Source organism: Ovis canadensis, chromosome 19 (genome assembly GCF_042477335.2).
Source record: "Ovis canadensis isolate MfBH-ARS-UI-01 breed Bighorn chromosome 19, ARS-UI_OviCan_v2, whole genome shotgun sequence".
Classification (NCBI taxonomy): Eukaryota; Metazoa; Chordata; class Mammalia; order Artiodactyla; family Bovidae; genus Ovis; species Ovis canadensis.
Genome location: NC_091263.1, coordinates 65,458,927 through 65,485,705, shown reverse-complemented (window position 1 = coordinate 65,485,705; position 26,779 = coordinate 65,458,927). Strand labels below are relative to the sequence as shown.

General features: G+C 40.6%; 2 protein-coding genes across 2 annotated transcripts in view; one reads left to right on the top strand and one right to left on the bottom strand.

Moving 5' to 3' along the window:
- Positions 1-22,461, bottom strand: part of CCDC71 (coiled-coil domain containing 71) — a 48,319-nt gene extending 25,858 nt beyond the window's left edge. The window contains exon 1 of the mRNA XM_069562365.1: positions 22,299-22,461. The gene's annotated coding sequence lies outside the window, so the exon portion shown is untranslated. The remainder of the gene's footprint in view (positions 1-22,298) is intronic.
- Positions 1,562-26,768, top strand: IHO1 (interactor of HORMAD1 1). The gene is made up of 8 exons (XM_069562362.1): positions 1,562-1,645; positions 4,878-4,948; positions 7,640-7,814; positions 9,176-9,339; positions 18,391-18,439; positions 18,623-18,710; positions 24,302-24,405; positions 24,743-26,768. Exons 2-8 carry the CDS (start codon positions 4,893-4,895, stop codon positions 25,898-25,900), a joined length of 1,794 nt encoding a protein of 597 aa, XP_069418463.1. The 5' UTR covers positions 1,562-1,645; positions 4,878-4,892; the 3' UTR covers positions 25,901-26,768.
- The last annotated feature ends 11 nt before the right edge of the window (positions 26,769-26,779 follow it).

Below are 26,779 nucleotides of genomic sequence, written 5' to 3'. Positions count from 1 at the left end.
GAGCTGTTTTCGTCAGATTCTTTGGGGACGAAGGCCCCCTTCGGGGGCGGAAGAGTCCGCCCCCGAAGTCAGGATGAACCGGAACCCAGGGAAACCCACTGGGATTGGTCACTGATTATTATGACAGGAAATCCCTTGGCGGGGTCTGGAAAGGACAAGGAATGACTTATTTAGTCTACGATCCCAGAGCATGTCTCCTGGTAGAAGAGACTGAAAATGAGAAAGAGCGACTGTACCGAGGTTGAGGCAGGCCTGGTGGAGGCCAGAGAGAGACTAGTTTTTCCTGCGGCCAAGTAGGGGCTCTGGGAGGACCCTGCAGTGCGATCTCAGGATTCTCTTAGTTGAAGATGGGGTCAGATGGGAGGGCTCGGAGCCCCTCACGACACACCCTCTTCAGCCCCATATATTCCTCCCTGCACATAACCATGCCAAGGCCCTTCTTGTGGAAATAGTCACTTGCACTGAAACCTTTCCCTTCCTTTTCTGCTTCCTTTAATGGGATTGGGGGATGAGAGAAGGAGGGAACTCAGCCCTTGTTAAGTTGTTAATATGTGCATTTCAATTTTCATTTACCTTAAAATAGCTAAGGTCCAACTAAGAATGACTACCTCTTCATTACTAGTGTTATACTAGTTATCTGTGAGGAGAGGGATTTTTGTAGATGGGATTTCTAGCCTCTGAGAATATAAAAGCATGTATACAAATAGCATGGTGACAGGTCAATGCACAGAGGATAGGTAAACTGAGACTCTTGGCACATCAAGCACCAGGTGGCCGTTAAGGACAATTGGTATAACCATGGAATTTCTTCAACCATATTTAAGAAACTTCTTAAGAGTAAGTTAGGTCTGGAACCTGGGGAGTAAGTTATTCTAAACCCCAAACAACAGGTTATATAAATTACTCTATCAGCATAAACAGAAGTGAAAAACAATAGAGGATTTATTATCTATATGTAGTCATAATAACCTTGTAAAAAATAATGAGCTTGTAGTGATATGTATAAAAGTGTCTAGATTCTAAATCTACACTTTAGATGGAGGAAATTCTGCTAGTGTGGATGGAAGAAAAAAAAACTTGGGCTATCAAAAAAAACTCGGACATACAGACCCCATAGACTGTAGCCTGTAAGGCTGCTCTGTCCATGGAATTCTCCAGGCAAAAATACTGGAGTGGGTTGCCATTTCCTACTCCAGATCTTCCCGACCCAGGAATCCAACCCAGGTCTCTCCTGCGTTGCAGGCAGATTCTTTACCATCCGAGCCACTAGGGAAGCCCCAAACATGAGGATCAGGAATCCCATATTTACTTTATCTCCTTTATTAAAATATATAATAAAGTCTGTGATGATCCAGGGACTTAAATGTAATAATTGAAAACAATGTGTTTTAAATTTATGGATATTTGGAAAGTTTTGCTCCATTGTCCTAATTTAGTTCCCATTTACTCATTTAATAATATTTTGTATTATTTGCCAGCACTTATTATTTGCTAGGCACAATTTGTAGATTCTGAAGGTACGTTGCACAGAGTCGGACATTACTGAAGCGACTTAGCAGCAGCAGCAGCAGCAGCAGCAGCAGCAGCAGCAGTGAACAAAACAGACAAAAATTCCTATCTTCAAAAAGCTTAAAACTACATTCTGGTAGGCATGGGTGTGCATGCTGAGAGACAAAATATGATAAATTAATAAACTATATAATGTATTACGATGATAGGGTAGACAAAAAGCAGGGAAAAGACAGAGTGATGATGATGATGATGATGATGGTTTTGGCCTCACCACTTTGGCATGCAGGATCCTAGTTCCCTGACCAGGGATCGAACCTGTGCTCCCTGCAGTGGAAGCTCAGAGTCCTAACTACTGGACAGCCAGGGAATTCCCATATAAGGGCTTTTGTGTTTCTTTTACTGTGAACCATTGGCTCAGATGTCCTGACCATTTTCTGTAAGATTTGTAGTGTGATATAAAATTTTCTTTTTAAAAATGTTATGTAGTCAGATTTGTCAGTTTTTTTCTTCTGGACTTTTTGAGTCAAAGTTTTCCCCACTTTCAGGCTATAGAGAAATTTACCAGTTTCCTCCATCCCAGTGCTTTTATGGTTTCATATTTATCTCTGATTGATTTGTAATATTTTGTAACATATGGTAAACGGACTAGATCAGATTTTTTTTCATATATCTATTCAGTTATCCCAACTCTACTTTAAAATGTTTATCTCTCCCCCCAAAATTTGAGATACTACCTTTATCATAAACATAATTTCCATTTTCAGAAAGATTTATTGCTCTGTTCTATTCTACTGGTTTGTCTATCTAATCCTGTGCCAATTTATGTGATGAGATGTGAGGAAACATCTTGCGTTGTTCCTGATTTTAGTGGGAACATTTTTAGTTTCTGACCATTAAGTGGTAATGTTAGCACAATATTGGAAATCAACTATGTCCCAATGAAAAATTTTTTAAAAAGTATGATGTTAACTTTGGGTTTGGGGGTAGATGTTTTCTATCAAGTTGAGGAAATTTCTGTTTTTTTACTTTGCTAGAGTTTTTATTTTGAATGGGTGTTGGATTTTATCAAATGCTTTTTTGTATCAATATGGTTGTATACTTTTTAACTTCTTTAGCCTATTGATGTAATGAATTAGCAGTTCAGTTCAGTCTCTCATTCGTGTCTGACTCTGTGGCCCCATGGACTGCAGTACGCCAGGTCTCCCTGTCCATCACCAACTCCTGGAGTTTACTCACACTCATGTCCATTGAGCCGGTGATGCCATCCAACCATCTATCTCATCCTCTGTCGTCCCCTTCTCCTCCTGCTTTCAATCTTTCCCAGCATCAGGATCTTTTCAAATGTGTCAGTGCTTTGCATCAGGTGGCCAAAGTATTAGAGTTTCAGCTTCAATAACAGTCCTATAATCCTAATGGATTAGATTAATTGATTTTCAAATGCTGAACTAGCCTTGCTTGCATCTCCTGTTGTGTATAATTCTTTCTATGCATTGTTGGATTCAGTTTGCTAATAATTTGATGAGGGCTTTGCATGTATGTTCATGACAGACACTGGTCTGTAGTCTTCTTTTTTTGTAATGTCTTTGTCTGGTTATATTATTAGCATAATGCTGTCCTCATAGAATGAGCTAGAAAGTGTTCCTTCTGCTACCTCTTGGGGGGTGATATGCAGAATTAGTATGGTTTCTTCTATAAATGAATTGGTAGAATTTACCTGTGAACCCATCTGGACAATATTGCCAGTTTTTAAAATGAATTTTCTTCAGTTTTCATCTCAAATGATCTAGCATCAGTTCAGTTCAGTCGCTCAGTCGTATCCGACTCTTTGCGACCCCATGAACCGCAGCACGCCAGGCCTCCCTGTCCATCACCAACTCCCGGAGTTCACTCAGACCCACATCCATCGAGTCAGTGATGCCATCCAGCCCTCTCATCCTCTGTTGTCCCCCTCTCCTCCCGCCCCAAATCCCTCCCAGCATCAGAGTCTTTTCCAATGAGTCAACTCTTCGCATGAGGTGGCCAAAGTACTGCTGAAGTTTCAGCTTCAGCATCATTCCCTCCAAAGAAATCCCAGGGCTGATCTCCTTCAGAATGGACTGGTTGGGTCTCCTTGCAGTCCAAGGGACTCTCAAGAGTCTTTTCCAACACCACAGTTCAAAAGCATCAATTCTTCAGTGCTCAACTTTCTTCACAGTCCAACTCTCACATCCATACATGACCACTGGAAAAACCATAGCCTTGACCAGACGGACCTTTGTTGGCAAAGTAAAAGCAAAGACATTACTTTGCCAACAAAGGTCCATCTGGCATAGAACCTATTTATCGAGAATTATTAGAATTTGAGCTAATTATTTAGCCTATCTGAATCTTCACAAGCTTTTAAGTGGGGATAACAAAATCTGCCTCACAAAATCATTAAGCTTATATTCTGCAATGTGTCTAGCACTGTGCCTAGCACGTAGTAGATACTGTGAAAGTAGTACTACGTTTAGCCCCTTGATTCTGTGGTCTGTTGACTTAACTTTCTTGCAAAACAAATGCTGATAAACACACAAATGCGTGTAATGTTTTAGAAAGTTAGAAAACTTCAGTGTAATAAACAAGGTTCAATTATATTAAGTGTATACCAAACTACCTGTATTTGTTCAGAACTTATGCTTCATCTTATCTACATCTATATTGGGGATCTCATATGTGTGGGTATCATTTTCTGATGCTCTCAGTGGTAATATACAATCCTATACATATGAATGTTCTGTGGGATCAAGGAGACAAAATTGAAAATTGGGCTTGTTTCATAAAATCCAGGCTCTATGATCATCATATGAACTGTATTGTGTAGTATGTTAGATTGGCAGTGAGCGGAGTAGGAAACTTCTGTAAGAGGTGTGGGAAGACACTTTTGCCCAAAGCACTTATTCTTCAACCAGCTTCTTACTGCCCAAATTCCACAGCTTTCTTGGCATTCCAACATCCTATGGACTGAGAAGAAGTAGTCTTTTTGGGAAAGGTTATAGATTAAGTTATTCATTGTATCAGGCAATGAAAGAGGGGTTTACTGGTCTTTTTCTAAAAGCAGATTATTAGTAGAGGTGGCAGAAGAAACGAGAAAGCAAAGGATGGAAGGCAAATTTACTTTTTTACAGGTAGCTGGGTTTGGGCTCTGGTATTTGCATGCAATTTAACTGCAAGAAAAAAAAAACACAAAACCTACTTCTGGCAGATATGTAATGGGAATTTTCACCAACTGGATGAGAATATAACTGCTGAAATGCCCTCATCTACATATAACAGTCACTGTAAAGTAATCTTTGGAAAAAGTACTGTGTTAACCTTTTAAATGAATGTTCCTCTCTTTTTAAAAGGAATAATCATAAGACATGAATTTTAATGTCTGGAATATCAAAGATATGTTCAGTATCCCCTCAGGCTCCGGGTAAGTTTTCTGATTATGTATTCTTCTACTTGAGAGGATTGATTTCATGAAAACAGGCTCCCCTTCGTATGGGTTTACAGTAATAGAGTTACCCCGTATAGCTTCTTCCCCTTGTTTGTCACCACCGTAACCCTCTCATCCTGTCTTCTCCCTTTGCCTATTTTCTGATTATAAAATTAATATCAATTCAGCTATGTGTGTTAACTGAACAATGACTGTCTAGCACCAGACCTAGGGACTATGAGGCCTGTGAGAGTTAGACATGGTCCAACATCTAGAAACTCTTACCTCATTTGGAGCAATTGCTACTGAAACAGCAAGGAGCAAACTCAAGACAATGTATTCAGCTGTGTCGTACAATTCATAGGTACCATGAAATTAAGAACCACTCCAACTGCTAACAGGGCTCACTGAAATACTGCTCCCTCTACCACTCCACTGAAGTACTTAGATTGGTGTCCTCTAGCCATGCAGAAGGGCCTGTTATTGCTAGCTTGGTGGGTGTGCCCCAGAAGTGGTATATATGGAGGGATTTCGAATTGTTTTTGGCATGCTTTAACCTGGTGGCTCAGAGGTTAATGCATTTGCCCGCAATGTGGGAGACCTGGGTTCGATCCCTGGGTCTGGAAGATCCCCTGGAGAAGGAAATGGCAGCCCACTCCAGTACTCTTGCCTGGAGAATCCCCGTGGACAGAGGAGCTCGGTGGGCTACAGTCCACGGGGTCACAAAGAGTCGGACACGACTGAGCGACTTCACTTTCACTTTAATCTTTGAATAGTTTTTTCCCCTCCTAACACTTTCCTAAAGACAGCAAAAAACCTAAAACATTGTTCTTTTTTTTTCCTTGAAAAGAAAAAAAAAGGCTTACAGTTGATACAGAGTAGGGGAAAAAATATGTTTAATTCCAGATCGTAGCTTGAAGACACAAATCCTACATGACTTCTGTAGGCTCACAGAGCTGTTTCTTTTCCAGCCCAGCTAATTATTCTCTTTGACCTAAGAACAGAGTCACAGAGAACTATTTAGCTATTTTGAGCAATGATTATGCAAACCATATTATAATATATGTGTGTAGCCCATTATCTTAGCTAATCTTAGAAAATGATTCTATGAGTCAAAATAATTTCTCTTCTCTGTTCTGAACAAGTAGGGTTTCTCTCTTTCTTATATTAATATATAATGATTCCTTTGGCTTAGAATATGTACTTATGTGCTATCTATTTTAAATTTAGCATTTGGAAGAGGAATGATCTGCCTGTGTGTTTTAATGAAAAGGATGTTTTCTTGGGTTATACAACAGCATTAAGTAACAAACTGTTATTGAGATGTCTTTCAAGTAAAAACTTGGAGACTATATGTTTTGTCTATCCACTTATGTGCTATAGACTCAGTACACTGTATTCAAGTGTGATTGTATCATTATCAATATCGTTATCCCCTTCAAATGTGAGATTTAGACTGGCATAGGTATCCATGGGAAGCAAGTTGGAGGTCCACAGCTAGAAGTATTTAAAACAAGCAAGGATAAGACACTAAAGTGCAAAAGGGAATAATACAGTGCTTAATGGATCTTTCTGTGTGCAAATCTGAGTTGATCATATTCTTCAGTCGGTATGAGACCTATATTAGTCTGCTTGGGTTGCCACAATAAAGTACAATAAACTGGATGGCTTAAACAACAGAAAGTTATTTTCTCACAGTTCTGGAGATTGAAAAGTCTTAGAATTGAAAGTCCTATGCCAGCATGATTGGTTTTTGGTGAAGACTCCCTTCTTGGCTTGCAGACAATTGCCTTTTTCTGTGTCCTCACATGATGGAGAAAGAATGAGGGTAAGCTCTTTGGTGTCTGTTCTTATCAGGACACTAATCTCATCAGGAGGGTCCCATCCTCCTTACTTCATCTAATCCTAATTACTTCCTAAAGGCCCTATTTCCAAAACTCATCAAAATAGAGATTAGGGTTCCAACATAAATTTTGGGAGGACACACACATTCAGTCCATATCTAGGTCTATATTGTGGTTGTGTATTATAGCGTCTTCTCTCCCTCCAGTCCTGCTCCTTTCCTTCCCTACAGACACACATTCTAGGGGAGTTAATGTGTATCCTTCCCGTTAATTTTCTACATACTCAATTACATACTTGTTTGATATGTATGATGTAGGCTTATAAATTATGTTAATACATGAGAGAGTTCACTATATTTTTATTTTTCTTCACTCAAAATTATGTTTCTGAGACTTATCCATGTAGTTATATGTAAATCTAGTTTATTAATTCTGACTACTGAAGCAGTTATATGCATAAGCTGTATTTTATTTCTAATCTGTTCCCTTACTGATAAACAAGTTCAACCTTTTAAAATGTTCTCTTAATCCCTAAAGATTTTATGACCTTTGATCTTCAAAATGGTGTTAAAGCCCATAATCTTGTTGTACAAGAAATAATGGTGTTAGCCCTTAATGTCTGAATTTCCATCTGATTGTTCCTAGGTTGTTGTAATCAAAATGTCTGGCATTCAAAATTTCCTTCTTTCTTTACAGGTAGTACTGGCAGTGTGCAGGGGACTAGGAAGTCAAAAAAAGCTAGCATTCTGCCCAGAATATTCTGAAATAATTTGGAGTTATGGTTTTCATTTGTTCAGGATTGTTTGTCTACTTGATATACTTTTATCTTCTTGCTTAATTTCAGGGCCACTAAGTCATCTAACTTGAATAACAATCAGACTGATTACTCCAGTCTCAGCGATTCCCAGTTCCTTTTTGGATCCCAGTTCTGTCCAGAAAGTTCACAGACTCTGTCAACGGCCTTGGACTCTGAAGTCCACTTGAGACATCCAAAACAGTCACAACAGAATTCTCTGGATGTGAGTTTGAATTCCAGAATTTCTCTGCACATGTTTCACAGTCATTATGGAGATAAACTGTAAAGATGACTTATTCTGCTGGATTATATTTTAGAATTGTACACCTCTAAGGATCACTGCCCTAAATAGATTTGTGTTTGATTGGTGATTCATTTGACTTGGTAGTCTGAAATGGACAACATTTATATTTGCATTTTCTTCTATTACTAAAGCAACACAGAACATTTCCAGTGCTTTGACCACTCCTAGGGAGTGCCAAATATTACATGACATTTTCTAAGGCTTGTCATATTATTGTTTGTGGATATTCAGTAATAAAAAAGAACTTTAGAAAAATAGGGACAAAGTAATATAAATATTATTCTATATGGACTTTTTTTTCCTAAGAAACATCAGATGCTTTGTGGATTTAGTCATTAACTCCTTGAAGAAGGAGATGAGGATACTGAGGGCTAAGTTGATGAATAAGGGCCAGAAAATGTGAAAGTAAAAGTCACTCAGTTGTGTCCGACTCTTTGCAACACCATGGACTATACAGTTCATGGAATTCTCCAGGCTAGAATACTGGAGTGGGTAGCCATCCCCTTCTCCAGGGGATCTTCCCAACCTAGGGATCAAACCCAGGTCTCCTGCATTGCAGGTGGATTCTTTATCAGCTGAGCCACAAGGGAAGCCCGAAAATCTCTTGGTTTTTTGGAGATCAGCTTGTTTTCTTTTGTGAGTCAGAAATATTTTTTTTCAATTTATTTATTTTGGTCTAGAACCAGATTTAACTTTATACACAGACTTAACTGCATCAGATAGACTTAATAAGAATAGGTCACTCCTGTAACTTAGTAAAGTATGCTCTGAGATAAGTATTTTAGTACAAAAATTGGTACCCAGTGATATGAAGGAGTAAATGTACTACCTGAAAGTTTCAGAGTAAGTTTTGCTTTGGAATGCAGGAAATGGCCATTTACATTATATGTCAAACTTATCAGTAAGTCTAGTTCATCAGCAACTGAGCAACAACAACTTGAGTTAAACTTATTAATATAAAAACTTTAACACATTATCTCAACACAGCATAATTTTCTGTTGTTCCCTTTAAACTTATACAATTGATTTTAGGCCATTTTAGCTAACATTTTAAATATCTCTGAGCTGGTAAGGCAGAAATTATACTAGTAAAAAGAGTTGCTTTTCTTTAATATAATTTTCTGGTACATATGAAATAAAAAGGAAATACTACAAGCTGCATTAGATTTTAGTATTATAGTTTGCACTTAAGTGTAATTCTGCTTTGTATAGAAAATAGTTAATTCTATAAATATTTTTATGTGTGAAATGCTATGATGTTTTTCTTTTCCACTGAACAGAGTGAACCTAGTATTTTCACAAAGTACCAAACAAAACCCCAGCTGCTTGGAGGAGATACAAAAGATGGAGGCTTGTTTCCTCTTCCTTTGTCTCTTGGAAAACCAAAAGGCCTCTTGGAACAGTTTGAGGAGAAAAAGAAAAGTGCAAAAGACAAATGTGACAGGTACACAAAAACCTTTCAAGTGGATGAGACAGCTTCTCTTTTCTGAGTGAAATAGCAAATGGAATGTCAGTAGTTGAATAATTCAGTGTCAGCATGATAGTATTCTTACTTTTACAGCCCGTCTAGTAATTACTCTTTATTTGCTTTCTTAGGCTGCCACAGTTTTGGTGTCTCTGAATATTAAGCTAAAGGACTTCTTAGAGAAATGTAATATTCAAGTAATGTTAGGTTTATTCTGCCTAAAATTCTGTCCTTTTTCTTCAGATCATCAGACTTAGGAAGTTAGTTAACATTTGTTTCAGGGTCAAGAATATAGCACATGAATTATTAAATCATAGTTCAGGCTGATTTTCTCACTTTGAAATGTTGGTGTTTTTAAAGATATAGCCTACACTTTACACATATTCTTATTTGCTTTATATATATATAATATATATATAAGCACATTTAGGACTACTACATTAATTTGTAAATAAATACGTTACAGTCACTGAGGAGATTAACTTGTTCATTTCTCCATAGTAAGTTATTATGAGGACATCCTTAGTTATCATAGAGGTTGTAACACCCAAGCAGAAACATACTCTATTCTTTCTGTAACAGTAAAGATGTGTCATGTAGCATCACCACTAATACTTCCATGTTGTTTTTGTTGTTGTTTAGTTGCTCAGTCGTGTCTGACTCTTTGTGTTCCCACAGACTGTAGCCCACCAGGTTCCTCTGTCCATGGGATTTTCCAGACAAGATTACTGGAGTGGGTTGCCATTTCCTTCTCCAGGGGATCTTCCCGATCCAGGGAAAACTCATATCTCTGTGTCAACTGCATTAGGAGCCAGAATTTCTTAAAGAATTCTAGATTAGGAATTCTTTAAAAGATTAGGTATATTCTCCACTGTATACCTATATTCCTTTAGTGATAAAAGCAAAATACTCTATTTGAAGTGTTTGATTCTGCTGGTAAGTAAACACTTCCCAAATGTTGACAGATTTCTTTCCTCTAGGAATCTAGGCTCTAGGATTCATAACGATGGTACAGTACTACACATGAGCAGGCCCCTCTCATCTTACTGCTTCAAATAAATTAGTCTTAAGCTTTTTGTTCTCTGGGCTTTTGGATTATATTATTTTGTTTGATCATAATTTCTGTCACTAAAAAAACTTTTGGAAATATTGAGTTCTTGATATTTCCTTCTTCCCTCTCTCTTTCCCTCCCTTCCTTCATATCTTTATTTCACTTTTCATTTCCTTTGCTTTTTTTGTAGTGAAATGAGTTTATTTATTTTCTTTTCCTTTTTGTTCAGCTGCATGACTTGTGGGATGTTAATTCCCAGACCAGGGATTGAATCGAGGCCCTCCACATTGAGAGCGTGGAGATGTAACCACTGGACCACCAAGGAATTCCCAGAAATGAGTTTCTGTTAACAATTATTTACAAAATGGCAAAAAACTATAGTACTTATACAGAAAGAATAGATAAGGACACTGAAGATCCTCTCTTCCATTAAAAAAATTTCTAGTTTATGATATTGATTTAAACGCTAAGCAAAAATCATAATTTTCATAAATTCTGGCAAAAACAAATCCCATTTTAGATTGCTGTTTTCTGTCAATAAGTGCTTGTCAGAAATGTGATGAAGAGTGACAAATGTTTAAATGAGAGAGAGAAAGTATACCATTGTAAATCTGGAAGCAGGAAAGTGATAAGGCATGGTACAGAGTTAACATAAGAGATGCTACTAATCAATAAAACATGTATTTACATATTGTGTTTTGAAAGTACATGTTTTCCCAAATGAGTAGAAAGAGTATATGAGGTTAAAAAAAAATCTCAAAAGAAGCCTTACTCATTCACATTGCATTTGTTATAACTCTTTTGATAGGAAATAAACTAGCCTGGATAAAAAGGAGGATATATTAGCCCTCTTAACAACAATCTGGGAAGGACAGAGAATGAAATGAAATCAGAATCTGTCTCTTTTCTGTGCTTCCCTCCCCATCTATGCTTCATTCTCTCCTACTAGAGACCAGCTTCCTACTAACACAGAAAAATAGACTCTCACGCCTTAGTTACAATTTGAAAATCCTAGTGAAAGCTTCTGATGGATTTGTTTATTTGGTTATTGAGCGGTGAGTGAAGATGGGGGTATGACTTGAAGTTCTCATCATAATCACTTATTGGATACAAAAAGAAACAATTCTCCATTAGAGGTGGATGCTGGGCATACCAGACAATGGGATGTTCATTACCCAGATTATTATTTTTTAATCAGTCATGTTTGAGAAAACAGATAAGTCTCATAACTAATGAATAACCTAATGACCACAAGGAAATTATAAAATGGGCCATATTCTTTCAAGATTGGGGATCACCACAGTGAAACTTGTTCATTCACTCACTCAATAAATGCTATGCTAGGCTCAATAGGGCACACTGGGGATCCCAAGGGGAGGAATAATGGTACCTGTCTTTGAAGTTCTCAGTCTTGTTAAGGAAACAGGTATGTGATGGATAAATTAACAAGTGAGCCAGAGTTAATAGTTAATGAGCAACAGAAGTAACTATTTAAATGAAAAAGGAATTTATTAAGAGGGTATTGGAATGGCTTCTGGTTCTGAGTAAGATAGAATAAGCATACAACATCCTATTGCTCCCACTGAATGCAACCAAGCCCTGATGTGTGCATGTAGCATCTGAGGACTCTGAAAAATAAACAGTAGCAGGTAGATTGAGGAAGGGAACTTGAATTTGAAGTATGATAGCCTAGCCTTAAGATTTCTGGGGTTTTGTTTTTAACCAAAATGTAAGATGTTTGCTCTGTGACAGACACTGTTAAGAAAATGAAAAGACAAGCTACAGACTGGAAAAAATATTTGCAAACCACATTTTCAACAAAGGACTTGTATCCAGAATATATCAAGAACACTTAAAACTCAACAGTAAGAAACAAGCAACTGAATAAAAAAAATGGGAAAAAAATTTTAGCAGACACTTCATCAAATAAAACATATGGATGGCAAATACACGAAAAATTTCTCAACACCATTAGCTATTTTGAAAATACAAATTAAAATCACAATGATATTACTAATATGAGCAGATGATATTCAGTTCAGTTGCTCAGTCGTGTCCGACTCTTTGCGACCCCATGAATCGCAGCACGCCAGGCCTCCCTGTCCATCACCAACTCCCGGAGTTCACTCAGACCCACGTCCATCGAGTCCGTGATGCCATCCAGCCATCTCATCCTCTGTCGTCCCCTTTTCCTCCTGCCCCCAATCCCTCCCAGCATCAGAGTCTTTTCCAATGAGTCAACTCTTTGCATGAGGTGGCCAAAGTACTGGAATTTCAGCTTTAGCATCATTCCTTCCAAAGAACACCCAGGGGTGATCTCCTTTAGAATGGACTGGTTGGATCTCCTTTCAGTCCAAGGGACTCTCAAGAGATATTATGAGATGATATTACTACTCATATATTAATGTGACTAAAAATAAAACAGACAAAAATTGACAATGCTGGGCAAGAATATAGACCAAATGGAAATCTTGCTGGTGGATATGCAAAATGATACAGCCCCTTTGGAAAAGTTTGTCAGTTTCTTATAAAATTAAACAATTTACTATCTGCCTCTGCAGTTCTACTCCTAGATAAATGAAAATTTATGTTTTCATAAAAGTCTATACAATAAAGTTTATTGTAGCCTTGTTCATAATCACCAAGAACTGGGCACAACCCAAATGTCCTTCAATGTATGAATGGATAAACTATGGTACGTCCATACAATGGAACACTACTCAACAATGAAAAGGAGTAAACTATTGCTATACAACAACATAGATGAACCTTAAAGGCACTCAGTTCAGTTCAGCTCAGTTGCTCAGTCGTGTCCAACTCTTTGTGACCGCATGGACTGCAGCACACCAGGCTTCCCTGTCTATCACCAACTCCCGGAGCTTGCTCAAACTCATGTCCATTGAGTCGGAGACGCCATCCGACCATCTCAACCTTTGTCATCCCCTTCTCCTCCCGCCTTCAATCTTTCCCAGCATGAAGGTCTTTTCTAAGGAGTCAGTTCTTCGTATCACATGGCCAAAGTGTTGGAGCTTCAGCTGCAGCATCAGTCCTTCCAATGAATATTCAGGACTGATTTCCTTGAGGATTGGCTGCTTTGATCTCCTAGAAGTCCAAGGTGCTCTCAAGAGTCTTTCAAAGGCACTATGCTGAAAGAAGCCAGTCCAAAGACTATATACTATATGATTCAATTTATATGACATTCTGAGAAAAGCAGAACTATAGGGATGGGTATTAGGTCAGTGATTGATTACCAGGGATTAGGGGTGTGGGCTGGTCTTTACCACAATGAGACAGCCTGAAGGATTTGTTTGGGGGATACTGTCTCATATCCTGGTTGTGGTGGTTGTTAACATGAATCCTAAATTTGTGATAAAACTCACAGGACTGTGTACACATACATATACAAATTTCCTATGTTAATTTAAATTTTGTAAAGTGTTAAACATTATTGAAAGATATTAAGTGGTTCATTTTATTAGGATTATGTTCAACTGCACTGACATATGTACTCTCATTCTTGTAATAATAATAGAAGTATTTAAAAGATGCTTATTTTTCTTTAATGCAAAAATCATCCTGAAGTGTGTGGTCCAGGGCTCCTTCTAGCAGTGTGAATCTAGTAGCTCCCTAAAGTATGATTCTTCTCAGTCCTCACAGTGCTTGGAGCTTTTATATCAGATTTCCAGACAGTTGATGGATGAACGAAGGAAGAAGAGTATTTTCTGTTCCCTTTAGGATTTTGTTTTTCTTGGTCATGACATGTGGCTTGCAAGATCTTAGCTCCTCAACCAGGGACTGAACTTGGGCCAACGGCACTGAAGGCATGGAGTCGTAACCACTGGATTGCCAAGGAATTCCCGAGGATGGAATGTCATCTACCTAGGTTGTCAGGGCGTGGCAGGTGAAGATTAGGAATCCAGTTTGCAAGGAAGAAAATGAGGCCAATTTAAGTTTCTGCCATAGTCATACAATTGCCAACAACTACCTACCATGGACAACTTTCCAAACAAAGTCTCAAAATCAGTCCCGTGCAGATTCTGCTGCCTACTAGCCTTTGCCCAGAATGCACTAGACCCTTCCCTCCACTGCTGTCAGTGTAGTCCCCTTTCATCAGTCCCATGGAGCTCCATCTTTCTACTACGATAGCCACAGCCACCAGAGAAAGACGTCACAGTATTTTTATCCTGACTCCCATTCTGACAAGATGTATGTGAAGGGAGAGCCCAAGTTCAGGAAAAGCTCAGAAAGCAAGCCCTGGCACTCTCAGCCTCAAGAGGAGGAAAGGGACTATGCTTCTTCCCAAGATCCCTAATCTGAGGAACTCCTCAAACAGTAAAGAGGATCAGATGGAGAACAACCTAAAATAAAGAATCTAGACTTTTCACTCTAAGTACAAATTTGTAAATGCTGTAGTAGAGGTTTCATCCAAATGCTTTGGGAGCCCTGAGGACAGGCTTCCAGTTCTGACTGGGGGCGTGAGGAAAAACTCCATCCAAGGGAGCACATCTAAACTGAGTAGGAGTTTTGGGCAGAGATCTTGGGTCTGTCAGATTCTCAAGTCTGCCTCTGAATCAGCTTACTCTGTGAACCACCATTAACACTGTTTTATATAACTCTGCTCTATTTTTGTATACTTTCAAAAATAAAAATGGAATTGTTTCCTATGGATTATTTTCAATCTGTTTTTTAATTTAATAATATTGAATGGTTATATTTCTGTTTCATCTATAAAATCATTTCGGTGGATCATTTAGAGGGTTAGGTTTTAAATGTTTAATACATATGAGAAATGCCAAGAATATACAGTGAGGTAATGATAATCGTTCAACAAATGATGTTGGGAAAACTGAATCCCTATGCAAAACAATGGAAAAGGATCTTTATCTTATACCATTCACAAATATCAACTCAAAATGGATTAAAGACGTAAATGTGAGACTTGAAACCATAGAACACCTAGAAGAAAACATAGGGAAAAACATTCTTGACATTGGCCTTGGCAATGATGTCTTGGATATTACATAGGTAACAAAAGCAAGAATAGACAAATGAAATGACATCCAAGTACAGGCATCCTTCAGTATCCACAGAAGACTGGTTTCAGGAGTCCCTGCATATACCAAAATCCAATGATCCTCAAGTCCCATAGTCGGCTCTCTATATCTTCAATTTTGAATGCACAGATTTAACCAATTGAAGATGGAAATTTCTGTCCATGTTTGGCTGAATCTGAAGATGTGAAACCCTGGAACGTAAAGGGCCAACTCTATTTATTGAATGAAAAATCAGCATATAAGTAGACCTATGCATTTCAAACTTATGTTGTATAAGGGTAAAAAGTTTCTGCACAGCAAATGAAATCATCAACACAGTGAAAAGGCAACCTATGGGATAGAATATACTTGCAAACTATATATCTGATAAAGGGTTAATATAAAACATTAAAGGAATACCTACAACCCAGTTGCAAAAACAAACAAAATAAACCCAAAATATCCTGATTAAAAGATGAGCAAAGGAATTGAATGGACAGTTCTCCGAAGAAGACATTCAAATGGCCATCAGTTATATGAAAAGATGCTCAGCTTCACTAATTATCAGGGGAATGCTAATCAAAACCACAATTAGATATCATCTCACACCTATTAGAATGAGTATCACTTAAAAAATTAATAACAACTGTTGGCAAGTTTATAGAGAAAAGGGAACCCATATACACTGTTGATGGGTGTGAAAACTGGTGCAGCTACTTTAATTTTTTTGCCACATCATAAGGCTTGGGGGATCTCAGTTCCTCGAGGTCAAACCTGCGCCCTCGGCAGTGAAAGCTCAGAGTCTTAACCACTGGACCTCCAGGGAATTCCCTAGTGCAGCCATTTTAGAAAACAGTATAGAGGCTTCACAAAACATTAAAAACAGAACTACCACATGATCCAGCAATTCCACTTCTAAGTATATATCCAAAGGAATTGAAATCAGGATCTTGAAGAGATATCTGCACTCTCATGTTCATCATAGCATTATTTAAAATAGCCAAGAATGGAACTAACCTAAATATCTATCAATGGATAAATGGGAAAGAAAAAATGGTATATACATACAGTGAAATATTCTTTAGCCTTAAAAAAAAAGGAAATCCTGTCATTTGTAACAATATGAATGAACCTGGAAGACATGATAAATGAAATAAGCCAGACATAGAAGGAAAAATACTAATTATATGCTACCACTTATACGAAGAGTGTGAAATAGTCAAATTCATAGAAGCAGAGAGGTGAATGGTGGTTGTCGGTGGGGAAGGTGTGGGGGAAACAGGAAGTATTACTCAAAGGGTACAAAACTTCAGTTTATACAAGATGAATAAATTCTAGAGAGCTACTTATACAGCATAGTGTCTATAGTTAACAATACTCCTATATTTTAAAATTTGTTTAGAGGGTGGATCTTTGTTAAGTATTCTTATCACTAATAAAGAGGGTAGAAGGAAACTTTCTGAAGTGGGAGATGTATTTATGGCATAGATCGTGGAGATGGTTTCATGGTTGTATACTTATCTCCAAACTTGTATATGTTAAATATGTACAGCTTTTTGTGTGTTAATCATACCTCAATGAACTAATTTAAAAAACTGAGTCCTGACCACTCAGAAGAGATGATGACTACAAGCAACTGGCACAGCTGTCATTGTACAAGACTAGTTCTTTTTGTTCAAAATTTCTAAAGCATTGCTCCACTACCTTGTAGATTTCTGGGTGCTTTAAAGAGGCCTGCTGCCATGCAGATTCCTGAGCCTGTATATATCACTTGCTTTTTTTAATTTCTGCAAACTTTTAGGACTTTCTCATTATCCTTAGAGTTCTGAAATTTGACAGCACAATGTTTGATGTGGCTCATCATAAGCCCTTGGCATGGAGGAATTCCTTTTGCCCTGTAAACTTGTGTCTTTCGGTTCTGGGAATTTTTCTTTTATTATACCTTGGGAAACCTCCTATTTTCACTCTTCTTACTGTCTGGATCTCCAATTTTGGTCAAGCATTAAATCTCCTGCATTGATTCTCTAATTTTTTTTTTTTAATATTTACTTGTTTTTCATCTGTCTTTTTTCTGTTTTCTATTACATTTCCATATGGTATCTTCTGGTTAATTCTATTTGTTTAATTTCTGCTATTTTAATTTATAAGTACCTTTTCTTATTCTTATTATCTGCTTTTATAATTTAATATCATTCTGTTCTTATCCTTAGTTCACTAAATTTTCATTTTAGATTTTTATTGTTTTCAGGTCATGTCTTAATCTTATTCATCAAACTGTATGGTTTGTAGGACTCTGAAATGGTTCTATCAAATTCCTCTTTTAAAGTCAGTCTTATGGAGCATCCATAAGACTGTGGCATGAAGAGCTGTTCTATTGGGGTTCAAAAATTGATATATCCATTGTATAAAGAAACAAAAATCTGTAAAAACTTTTAATGATGAGCCTTGTCTGATTTTTTTCAAAAGTGGGATATATGAGGAATAATTATGATAATTTATTTTTCATTAAAAATCAATATCATTCCCAGAATTATCTCCATTCTTACAGACAAAATAATAGTCATTAGACTAACATATGTCCAGGAATTTTTGACTATCCATAGGAAGTCACTATCCTCTGAAGCCATGTTGCCATAAAAATGAAAGCTGGTGTGTTCTACTATAGAAACCACTTGAATTGCTAAAATCCAACCTCATTTAAGATCCATACAGAGTAAATTTTAAAACACAGAATAAAGTTTTGTTTCACTTTGGAAATGATCACAAAAAGTCAGTGTTCCCCTTTTCTAATCTGGGCACTAAGATTTCTCAGGGTTGTCTTCAGCTCTGATCAACCACTGTTTTGATGCTGCACTGGTAGAATCCTGCTATGTTCATGGAATCAATTTTGTTACCTACTGTTTAAATATTTTGCAAAGGTTCACTTTCTTTTTTTCTCTATTTTAGTGAGACTTTATACAACTTAATTTCCCATATCAAAGAAAGCATTCACAAGGTAAGTATACCACATTTCAAGGTGTTAGAACATCTTACATTTTAAGAAGTTTAATAATTGGTTTTTGTTCATATAAAATAGCAGTATTTTAACTACTCTTTTTTTATCATTAAGTGACAGTTTGCCAAGTTAGTAAAATGAGGCAACAGTCTGTGAATTACTTCCTAATTTGGGGTTTCTTAGTTACAGACATCAGTGGAAGAGTCTGAGGAACATCTCAGTTCCAGAAGTCAGTCTATTTTGGATTCTTTGGAAACTGTGGCCAAGACAGGTGAGTGTCTCGTGTTTGAGGTTATCGGCAGGGGGCGCTGGCGAGCAGTGAATGTGAACTTGCTGACCCTAGTCAGGTTTCTGCCAGTGGTGAGGTTCCACAGTGTTTCAGATGAGAGAATGGGTACATAAGATGAGCCCTGAGGAGATGTGGAGCAGAACTGGGTAGCAGGCCCCAGCCCTGTATGGGAATGCCTGGTCCCTCCATGCCTTTTCTGAAGCACCAATCCCTCACCCAGTAACCCAGCTGCTTCAAGGCAGCTGGTTCTGCCAGATTTCTAATCTCACCACCTGAAGTGAATCAATGGCATCCCTGAGTCTCAAATGAACTGCTGGCTGTGTTGTCTATAAAGGCTCCCTTGCTCTCTTAGGACTTAGAAATAAAGATACCACTCCTTCAGGAGTCAGAAATACTCCAGTCATCTACTGTTCTGCTTGCTGCCTTCACTTCAATGACAGCTGTTTTGTAGTGAATCACAGCATCTTTCTCAATTTCAGTTACAGTCTGTGGTCTGTAAAGTCCTCTGTTCGGTCAATCAGTGATTTACGTTTAGGTGAAACCATGGTTCAGGCCCTTATTCATCAGAAGGGAGCCATGACACAGGTCTCCTTAGATGAACACTTCCCCTGGAACCAACAGCTTTCAGCTCAACAGCAAGCTGATGACTGCATCTGCACTTGTTTGCATTTGTCTCTGTGTTTATTTTTTTTACTTTAAACAAATTGAAGTCAACTTATTCAAATGCCAAGGGATGGACTGCTCATGATTTACAAAAATTAATGCCTTTGTGTAACTTTGAAATTAATCCCCATCTGTCTGCAAAGAAGCACTGTACTGTCTGCTGGCTTCCAACCTGAGTATCCCACACACAGAGCCACTGTGCATTTGCTTAGAAACCAGTTCGGGAAGCCCAGGACTGTTACCCTCACAAGAAGATGCAAGACAAAGAGCAGAAGGAAAAAGGCGGCTTCCGGTGTTTCACATGATAAAACAGCTCATTGTAAGTGCCGAAAGGCAGGCACTCTTTTTACTCCTCACATTTAAAACTGGGTGAAATATTGATATAAAAAGGAGGACTGCAGCTGAGTCCAGAACAGGGAATGGAAGAGCTCAAGGCCACAGCACAGGGTCACGGCAGAGAGGAGAGCTGAGTCTGCAAAGGGAGACATAGGCATGCCTCGGTAGGCACAGGGATCCGGATTCTTCCCTCCTGACAGCTCCTTAACTTTCAGAGCTTAAGACTGACCAGGCAAACAGTAAAACACTGTGGCATCACATTAATTAAAAGCCAGGTCATTCTTAAAAATAGGCAGGCAAGTAGCTTGTCCAGAGCCATTCCCTTTCTTGGTAGGCAGTCACTGAGAGGAACCAGGTAAATCTGCTGTCAAATGGCTAGGCCCAGTCCAGCTAGCCTAGAGCACCGAAGCTGCCAGTCAGTGCGTTCTGCAGGCTTTCAGTAGGCATTCACTGTGTTTGGAAGGGGGCAGATACTATGTGAAAGCACTCTCTTGGTTTATAATGTAATTCACACCTTCACAGATTGAGGTCATAAAGTCTTTCCCCAGTCACACTCTGCCTGTACAACCAGAATGATCACTCAAAGCCATCTAATCTAACTCCCCTTCTTCTTCAGTTGAGGACACCAAGAACCAGATGAACAGAATGAATTGCCAAGGCCATCCACAATGCACTTTACCTTGAGTTTAGGTGGGGTAATTAATACACAGCAGTACTTTCACCTAAGATGTATAAATTCTATTGAAAAGTATGATCATTAGGAGAATAAAAAGGAGAGGCCACTATCAAAATCAGAAAATACCTCTTTTGGAAAATAGGTAACTCCATACATCAAAATTCATTCCACAGGAATCAACATACTGTGTGGTGATTAAATCATAAATAGAACTATAAGAAGCATGAGCAATATTTTTATAATTTTAGAGTGAGAAATGCCTTTCTGAGCAAGGCACAAGAAGAATGAAAGCCACCTATATGAACCATGTTGGAATGGAAATATTTATTAATTGATAAATGAAGGTAGCAAGGTGCTTATGTTCACATGGCTTGCTCCAGGACACATCTAACGGCAGAGAGAGATCAGTCGGTGAAAACTGGGAAGGGTACCCTATAAAAAGGGAGGACTGAGCAAACTCCTCTTGTACATGGAGCCTTCCAGACCTTTTTTCAGGTGGCTTTAATTAGCACAGCAGAGAGAGTAAAACTATAAAGGGAAATCACTGGCCATCAGTGGAAAAGCATCAGCATACAACCTCATCTCAATGGAGCCCTTGTTGAATCTCTAAAATAGAAATAAAATCTTTTTTGAGGATGGCAACAAGGTGATGGGGAGTAGAAGGACCTTCAGTTCACCTCCTTTTACAAGCATGCCAAAATCACAAGTAACTGCTGAACAACCATCAATAAAAAGACTGGAATCTACCCAAAAAGGGGGGTCAAATTCAAAGCCATAAAGAAGAAACCATGAAATGGTAGGAGTGGCACACTGACAATATGATCAAATCCCATCCCACCCAGGTGGGCCCACAGTCGAGAATCATTGTATTGCAGACTTTTTCCATACGGGCGAGAGCTCTGAGCCCTGCGCCAGGCTCCCCAGCCCGGGAGTCCGGCATGGGGAGGAAGTGCCCCCAGAGCATTTGGCTTTGAAGGGCAGGGGGGCTTGACTGCAGGAGCCCCTCAGGACTGGGCAAACAGAGACTCCATGCTGGGAGGGCAAAAGCAGCGACTCCCTGCTGGTCTCGGAGGGTTTCCTGGAGAGGTGAGGGCAAGGGTGGTGGGGGCCACTTAGCAGGGTTCTGCATGAACTCTGGCTGGAGGCAGACATTCCAGGTCCCTGGTACCCACCAACAGCCTGAAAACTCCAGTGCTGGAACGCTCAGACCCCACAGAATCATCTTGACAAGAAAACAGAGGGCTTCCCTGGTGGTCCAGTGGTTAACAACCCGCCTGCCAATGCAAAGGACACAGCTTCAATCCCCGGTCTGGGAAGACCCCACATGCCAAGAGGCACTAAACCTCTGCACCACAACTGCTGAAGCCAGGGCACCACGCACTGAGAGCCTGTGCTCTGCAAGGAGAAGAGCCACTGCAGTGAGAAGCTGTGCGCCACAAGAGAGTAGCCCTGCGCAACTAGACAAAGCCTCGCGGCAAGGAAGACCTAGTGCAGCCCCCAAATAACCAAGTAATAAAATCATCCTAAAAGAAAATAGAAATATTGGCAGTATGCTGGCAGTGCACTCAGGGGTCCTGCGGATCTGTCTCTTCCTTCAGCAGTGTTTGGATGGAACAGACCCAGGAATGCCCTTTGCTCTCGCCTCTGACCACCCTCCAACTTTTTTCCCACTCACAGATTTCGAGTCAGCCATTCAGCTATCCTCGGCCACCAGGCCCAGCCAAGACCATTTTTTGAGATTAACTCCTTATTACCCATCAACCATCTCAGCTCCCAGATTTGTCACAATTATTTCCTCAAGGTGGAGGCCGCTGTCGACCGCCTGGTCAACAGGCGTCTGCAGACCTCGTCTCCTACCTCTCTCTAGAGGGTGTGGGCCACTTTTTTCCGCTTACTGGCTGAGCAGAAGCACCAGGGCGTTAGCGTCTCTGGAAAATGCAAAATCAGTGTGGTGGCCGCTCCCTGTTCCACGACGCGCCGAAGCCATCTCAAGAGAAGTGGGTAAGGCCCATGACGCTTACGGAGACGGCTGTGTTCATGGAGAGGAACCGGAGCCAGGCCTGTGTCGACCTGCGCGCCCCGGGCTCCGCCCGTGCAGAACCCGCCTGTGGCTTCCGGGAGAGCCGCTTCCTGGAGAGGCAGGTGAAGCTCATCAAGAAGATGGCGACCACCTGATTAACCTTTGTGGGCCGGCTGGTCCCCAGGCAGGGCTGGGCGAGTATCTCTTTGTTAGGCTCACCCTCAAGTCTCCCAAGCACAGTGGCCTTTGAGGAGCCCCTCTGGTTTCCGCGCTTCTACCTGAAGCCCCTCTCTGCAGCCACAAGGCAGCTTTTTAACCACCCTGGAGCCCTCTCCCAAGCCTTGGACCAAGTGTAAACAGGAAAACTTTTGGAAGAAAGAGATTGTCCAGAGTATGGAAGTGGACTTTAAATGGCATGTTTTTCTAAAAAGCTAAAAATATCTGTTTATAACCAAGGCAGAAATGAAACGAGTCCTCTTCTCCGGAAGACACACACACACACACACACACACACAGGATCTATAACCTACACGTGGGTATGCACATATATTAATACAAAACTCCAGAAAATGCTCCTAATGCTAAATCCAGGAAGCGAGAATAAAGTCTACACGGGAGCGATTTGATAATTTTTCATTGGAAGCATTTTTATCTAGTTTTTAATATATGTTTATTGGTTGTGTCAGGTCTTAGTTGCCAGCACTTGGGATCTTTCCTTGCCGTGGAATGGACTCTCTAGTTGTGGTGCCTGAGGCTAGTTGCTCCGAGGCATGTAGGATCTTAGTTCCCCAAGTAGGGACTGAACCCATGTCCCCCGCATTGCAGGGCAGCTTCTTAACCACTGGACCATCAGGGAAGTCCCTATGCTGTGATAGTTATTAAAACAAAAAAATTGGATAGATTTTGGAAGTAATGTGCTCAATACAAAAGCTCTTTAAAAGAGAAGACCCTAAATAAATAAATAAAATAGAGAAATAAAAGACCCTCAATGTGTTTCCTAGGGACAAAGAAAGAATATGTGAGATCACAGACTGATGCTTACTGATTACTGAATCTAGAATTGAATACTTTGCTTGCCTTCTTCATTCTCTGCTTTTGCGGCTGGTAATGTTCACTGTTTCTAAGAAACATTGATGTGATGATGTGATGATGTGAAGTCGCTCAGTCGTGTCCGACTCTTTGCGACCCCATGGACTGTAGCCTATCAGGCTCCTCCGTCCATGGGATTTTCCAGGCAAGAGTACTGGAGTGGATTGCCATTTCCTTCTCCAGGGGATCTTCCTGACCCAGGACTCAAACCTGGGTCTCCCGCATTGCACGCAGACGCTTTACCGTCTGAGCCACCAGGGACGCCAAACATTGCTATTCATGAACTCATCCAGGGTAGGATAATTACATTTGCTTTCTACTACAAATATCAACAGAGATGTCTGGAAAAATATTTCATTAACTGAGTTTAGGAGCAGGGATCCAGTGCTTGAAATACGAGTAAACAGTCTTTTTCTAATTGGTTGACACATGGAATTTACCAATCATAACTACATTCTAGAAAGATCACTCTGGTGACAGGGCTAAGAAGGCAGGCCAAAGATGAGTTGGTGCCATCACCGGGGGAGTAGGTTTCAGAGTCCCCGCAGGTGCTGAGGTTGAGTCTGCTATGGCCAGGATGTCCTCAGGGAGGGAGGGAAGAAGAAACAGTGGGGGAACCACCCTGCTCTTGCTTTCTGTCCTCAGCAAGGTTGATCCAGATAGGTGCTGGCAGAACAGGCTCAGGCGGCCCATGCCAGCTTCCAGTTCCTCCTTCTCCCCCACAGCAGCCTAGGCAGGGTGGAACATACCACAGTCTTCATGTGGTGATTGTCATTGTTCTGTATTTAGGGCAGGAGACTGCAAAAGCTCAGAGTGGTCTGATGTTGGAAATAGTGCAGGACAAAGGCAACGTGGAGCAGGCCATCCTTGATTTGCAAAAGAGACTCGAAGCTGTAAGTGTTAGACCCTGACCCTCTCCTCAAGTGTGTGTTTCTGGCTTTGTTACTAAGACCTATAGAGACATTTTAAAATTGCAAATTTTCAGCCAAAAGCAGAGGCCACCACAGGCCCCTTGGTAACAGGCCAGGGGGAGCCCTTCCCTTCTCAAGGTTCTCTGGCATGTGGACCCCAGGGACCCTGCTCCAGGGTGTTGCCATGCTTCCGCTTATAGTACCAGCAGGGCACAGGGTTTGGTCCTGCTGGCCCATCCTTTGTTTTGTTCACACATTTTATTGTGCCTTCTGAGTTGCACTGTCCATAACTCCTTACTTTTTCACTGCCTTTCTTTAGAGACAAGCAGAGTTTATAGAAATGAAGTCCAACTTGAAGCAACTTGAAGTTTTGGTTACCCAGCAGAGTAAGGACTTTCAGCAACTGTGTGAGCATTTAGGCCAGCTGAATATGCCCAGTGTTCTAGAAGAGTTAAAGCGATTGACCTCCATCGCTCTGACACCCAAACACGTGAAAGACAGTGCCTCTCAGACCTCACCACTTCTGGCACAGAGCCTCAGTTTCACCAGGCAGGACAAAGATACCTCTGAGAAGCCAGTTATGTGGCAGGCCCAGGCCCTCCCTGCTGCATGCAGTCTTAGTGTGGGCTCCCCAGGGCCCAAGGAGTTTGTTGTCTGGGGTGAGGGATCAAAGAGGGATGCTCTCCAAGAAGAGGCTGTGCAGCCGGCAGTTGGAACTGGCAAAAGAAACAGGCAAATCAAGGACAGGGCAGTGCAGACTAACTGCCAGAACTCTGTTACTAAAACAGGCTCTGAGAACTGTGGCTCTGCCATCCTGGGTCACAAGGTTCCTAAAGATAGGGACCCAGTTTCCCAAGGAGACTCGCAGCTTATATCTCGAGGATATAAGGACTTAAACAACTCTGCAACCAGCATTAAGAACATCAGCCAAAAATGGCAAGCTAAAGGCGCATTTTCACATGACCCTTGTGAACAAAGGTTGTTGACTGAACAGAAAGGCATAACTGTAGAAAGAGGGAAAAAAGGCAAGCAGCAGCCCAGGAAAGCCCCCAGGAGGAGGTCCCTACGCAGGAAGCAGGAACAAATGCCTAGCAAAACCTGTGTTTCTAATTCTAAATATCCTCGGCCTCCAGTTTCCAGCCCACAAAGGTCCCCCTGGGGGCAGCAGGAAACTCTTGCTCAGCCCCTGCAACTTTGGGGCCCTGGGAGCCCCACAAATCTAGTCTGCTCTGCTCAGGAAGGAAGAGTCATGCCCAGTAAGACCACGAGGGCAGAGCAAGGGAACCTCGTGCAGCGTAGCGGGCATTCCTCCCAAGACAACAGCCTGCTTTTACCCAGTTTCCAGGGGGACCACCAGATGAGCTGGTTCAGTGATCTCAATGACCTCAACCCCAGGACAGAGTCCCCTCAGTCCCAGGAGTCAGGGAAGAATATACTTTATGACCTGGGTTTTGATAGCAGTGATGATGGCTTCTGACCAGCCCATAATGACTTTGGCTGATGGTTTTTGTCTTGTTGGAAAGACAAATCACAAAACACGTGGGGTGCTGATGGCAGAGTTCTCAAAGCCTGCCTAGAGTCTTCAGGGTCAGAGGCTGGGCTTGGATGGGGTGGTGGTGGGGGTCAGTGGAGGGCTGGGGAGCAGATCTGGCATTCTGGGTACCAGGCACTTTCCAAGACAGAGCCTAAAGGATAAGTGCATCCTTATTCATGGGAGTGAAATGTGTGAAGAGGGTGTGAGGAGAGGTGGGGCAGCAGCCTGGGAATGGGGCATCAGCAGGAGGGTATTGGGTCCGGTACAAGGAGAACTGCCCTCCATACGGAACATCCAGTAGGAGAAGGGCGCGTACAAAACTGTTGCTATGGCAGCAGGACTCCCAAACACATCTTTTTGGTCTTCAAAACATTTCCTTCACATGACCAAGATCTTTCTGGGCCGCAGGATTTTTAAAAAATTTGTATCCGTTTTTGCTGTGAGAACATGTGCATTTTTTGGGTCAGTGGATGTTTTCTGGGACACACACTAGGTCAGACTTCTTGTGAACAGAGAAATAACAGTGTTAAAGCCATGATGGAAAGACAGGTGACTCATACTACATGCTGGGAGCCGTACTTGTCACAGCCACGGAGTCCCACTCTTCCCCCCAGCTGTTTTCCCCTGCTGTTTCCCCCCGCTTTTTTAAAGCTAATGAGAGTGGCTGCAGGCCCTGCGTCATTTCTGGAGAACAGTGGGCTTATATGAGACTTTGGCTTTCCATTTGTGTCTTGTTAAAGTTTTTGAATTTTTGCAACACATATGTATTTCTTTTGTAATTCAAAATGATCAAATAAAGATAAACCTTTAAAAAGCATGTTT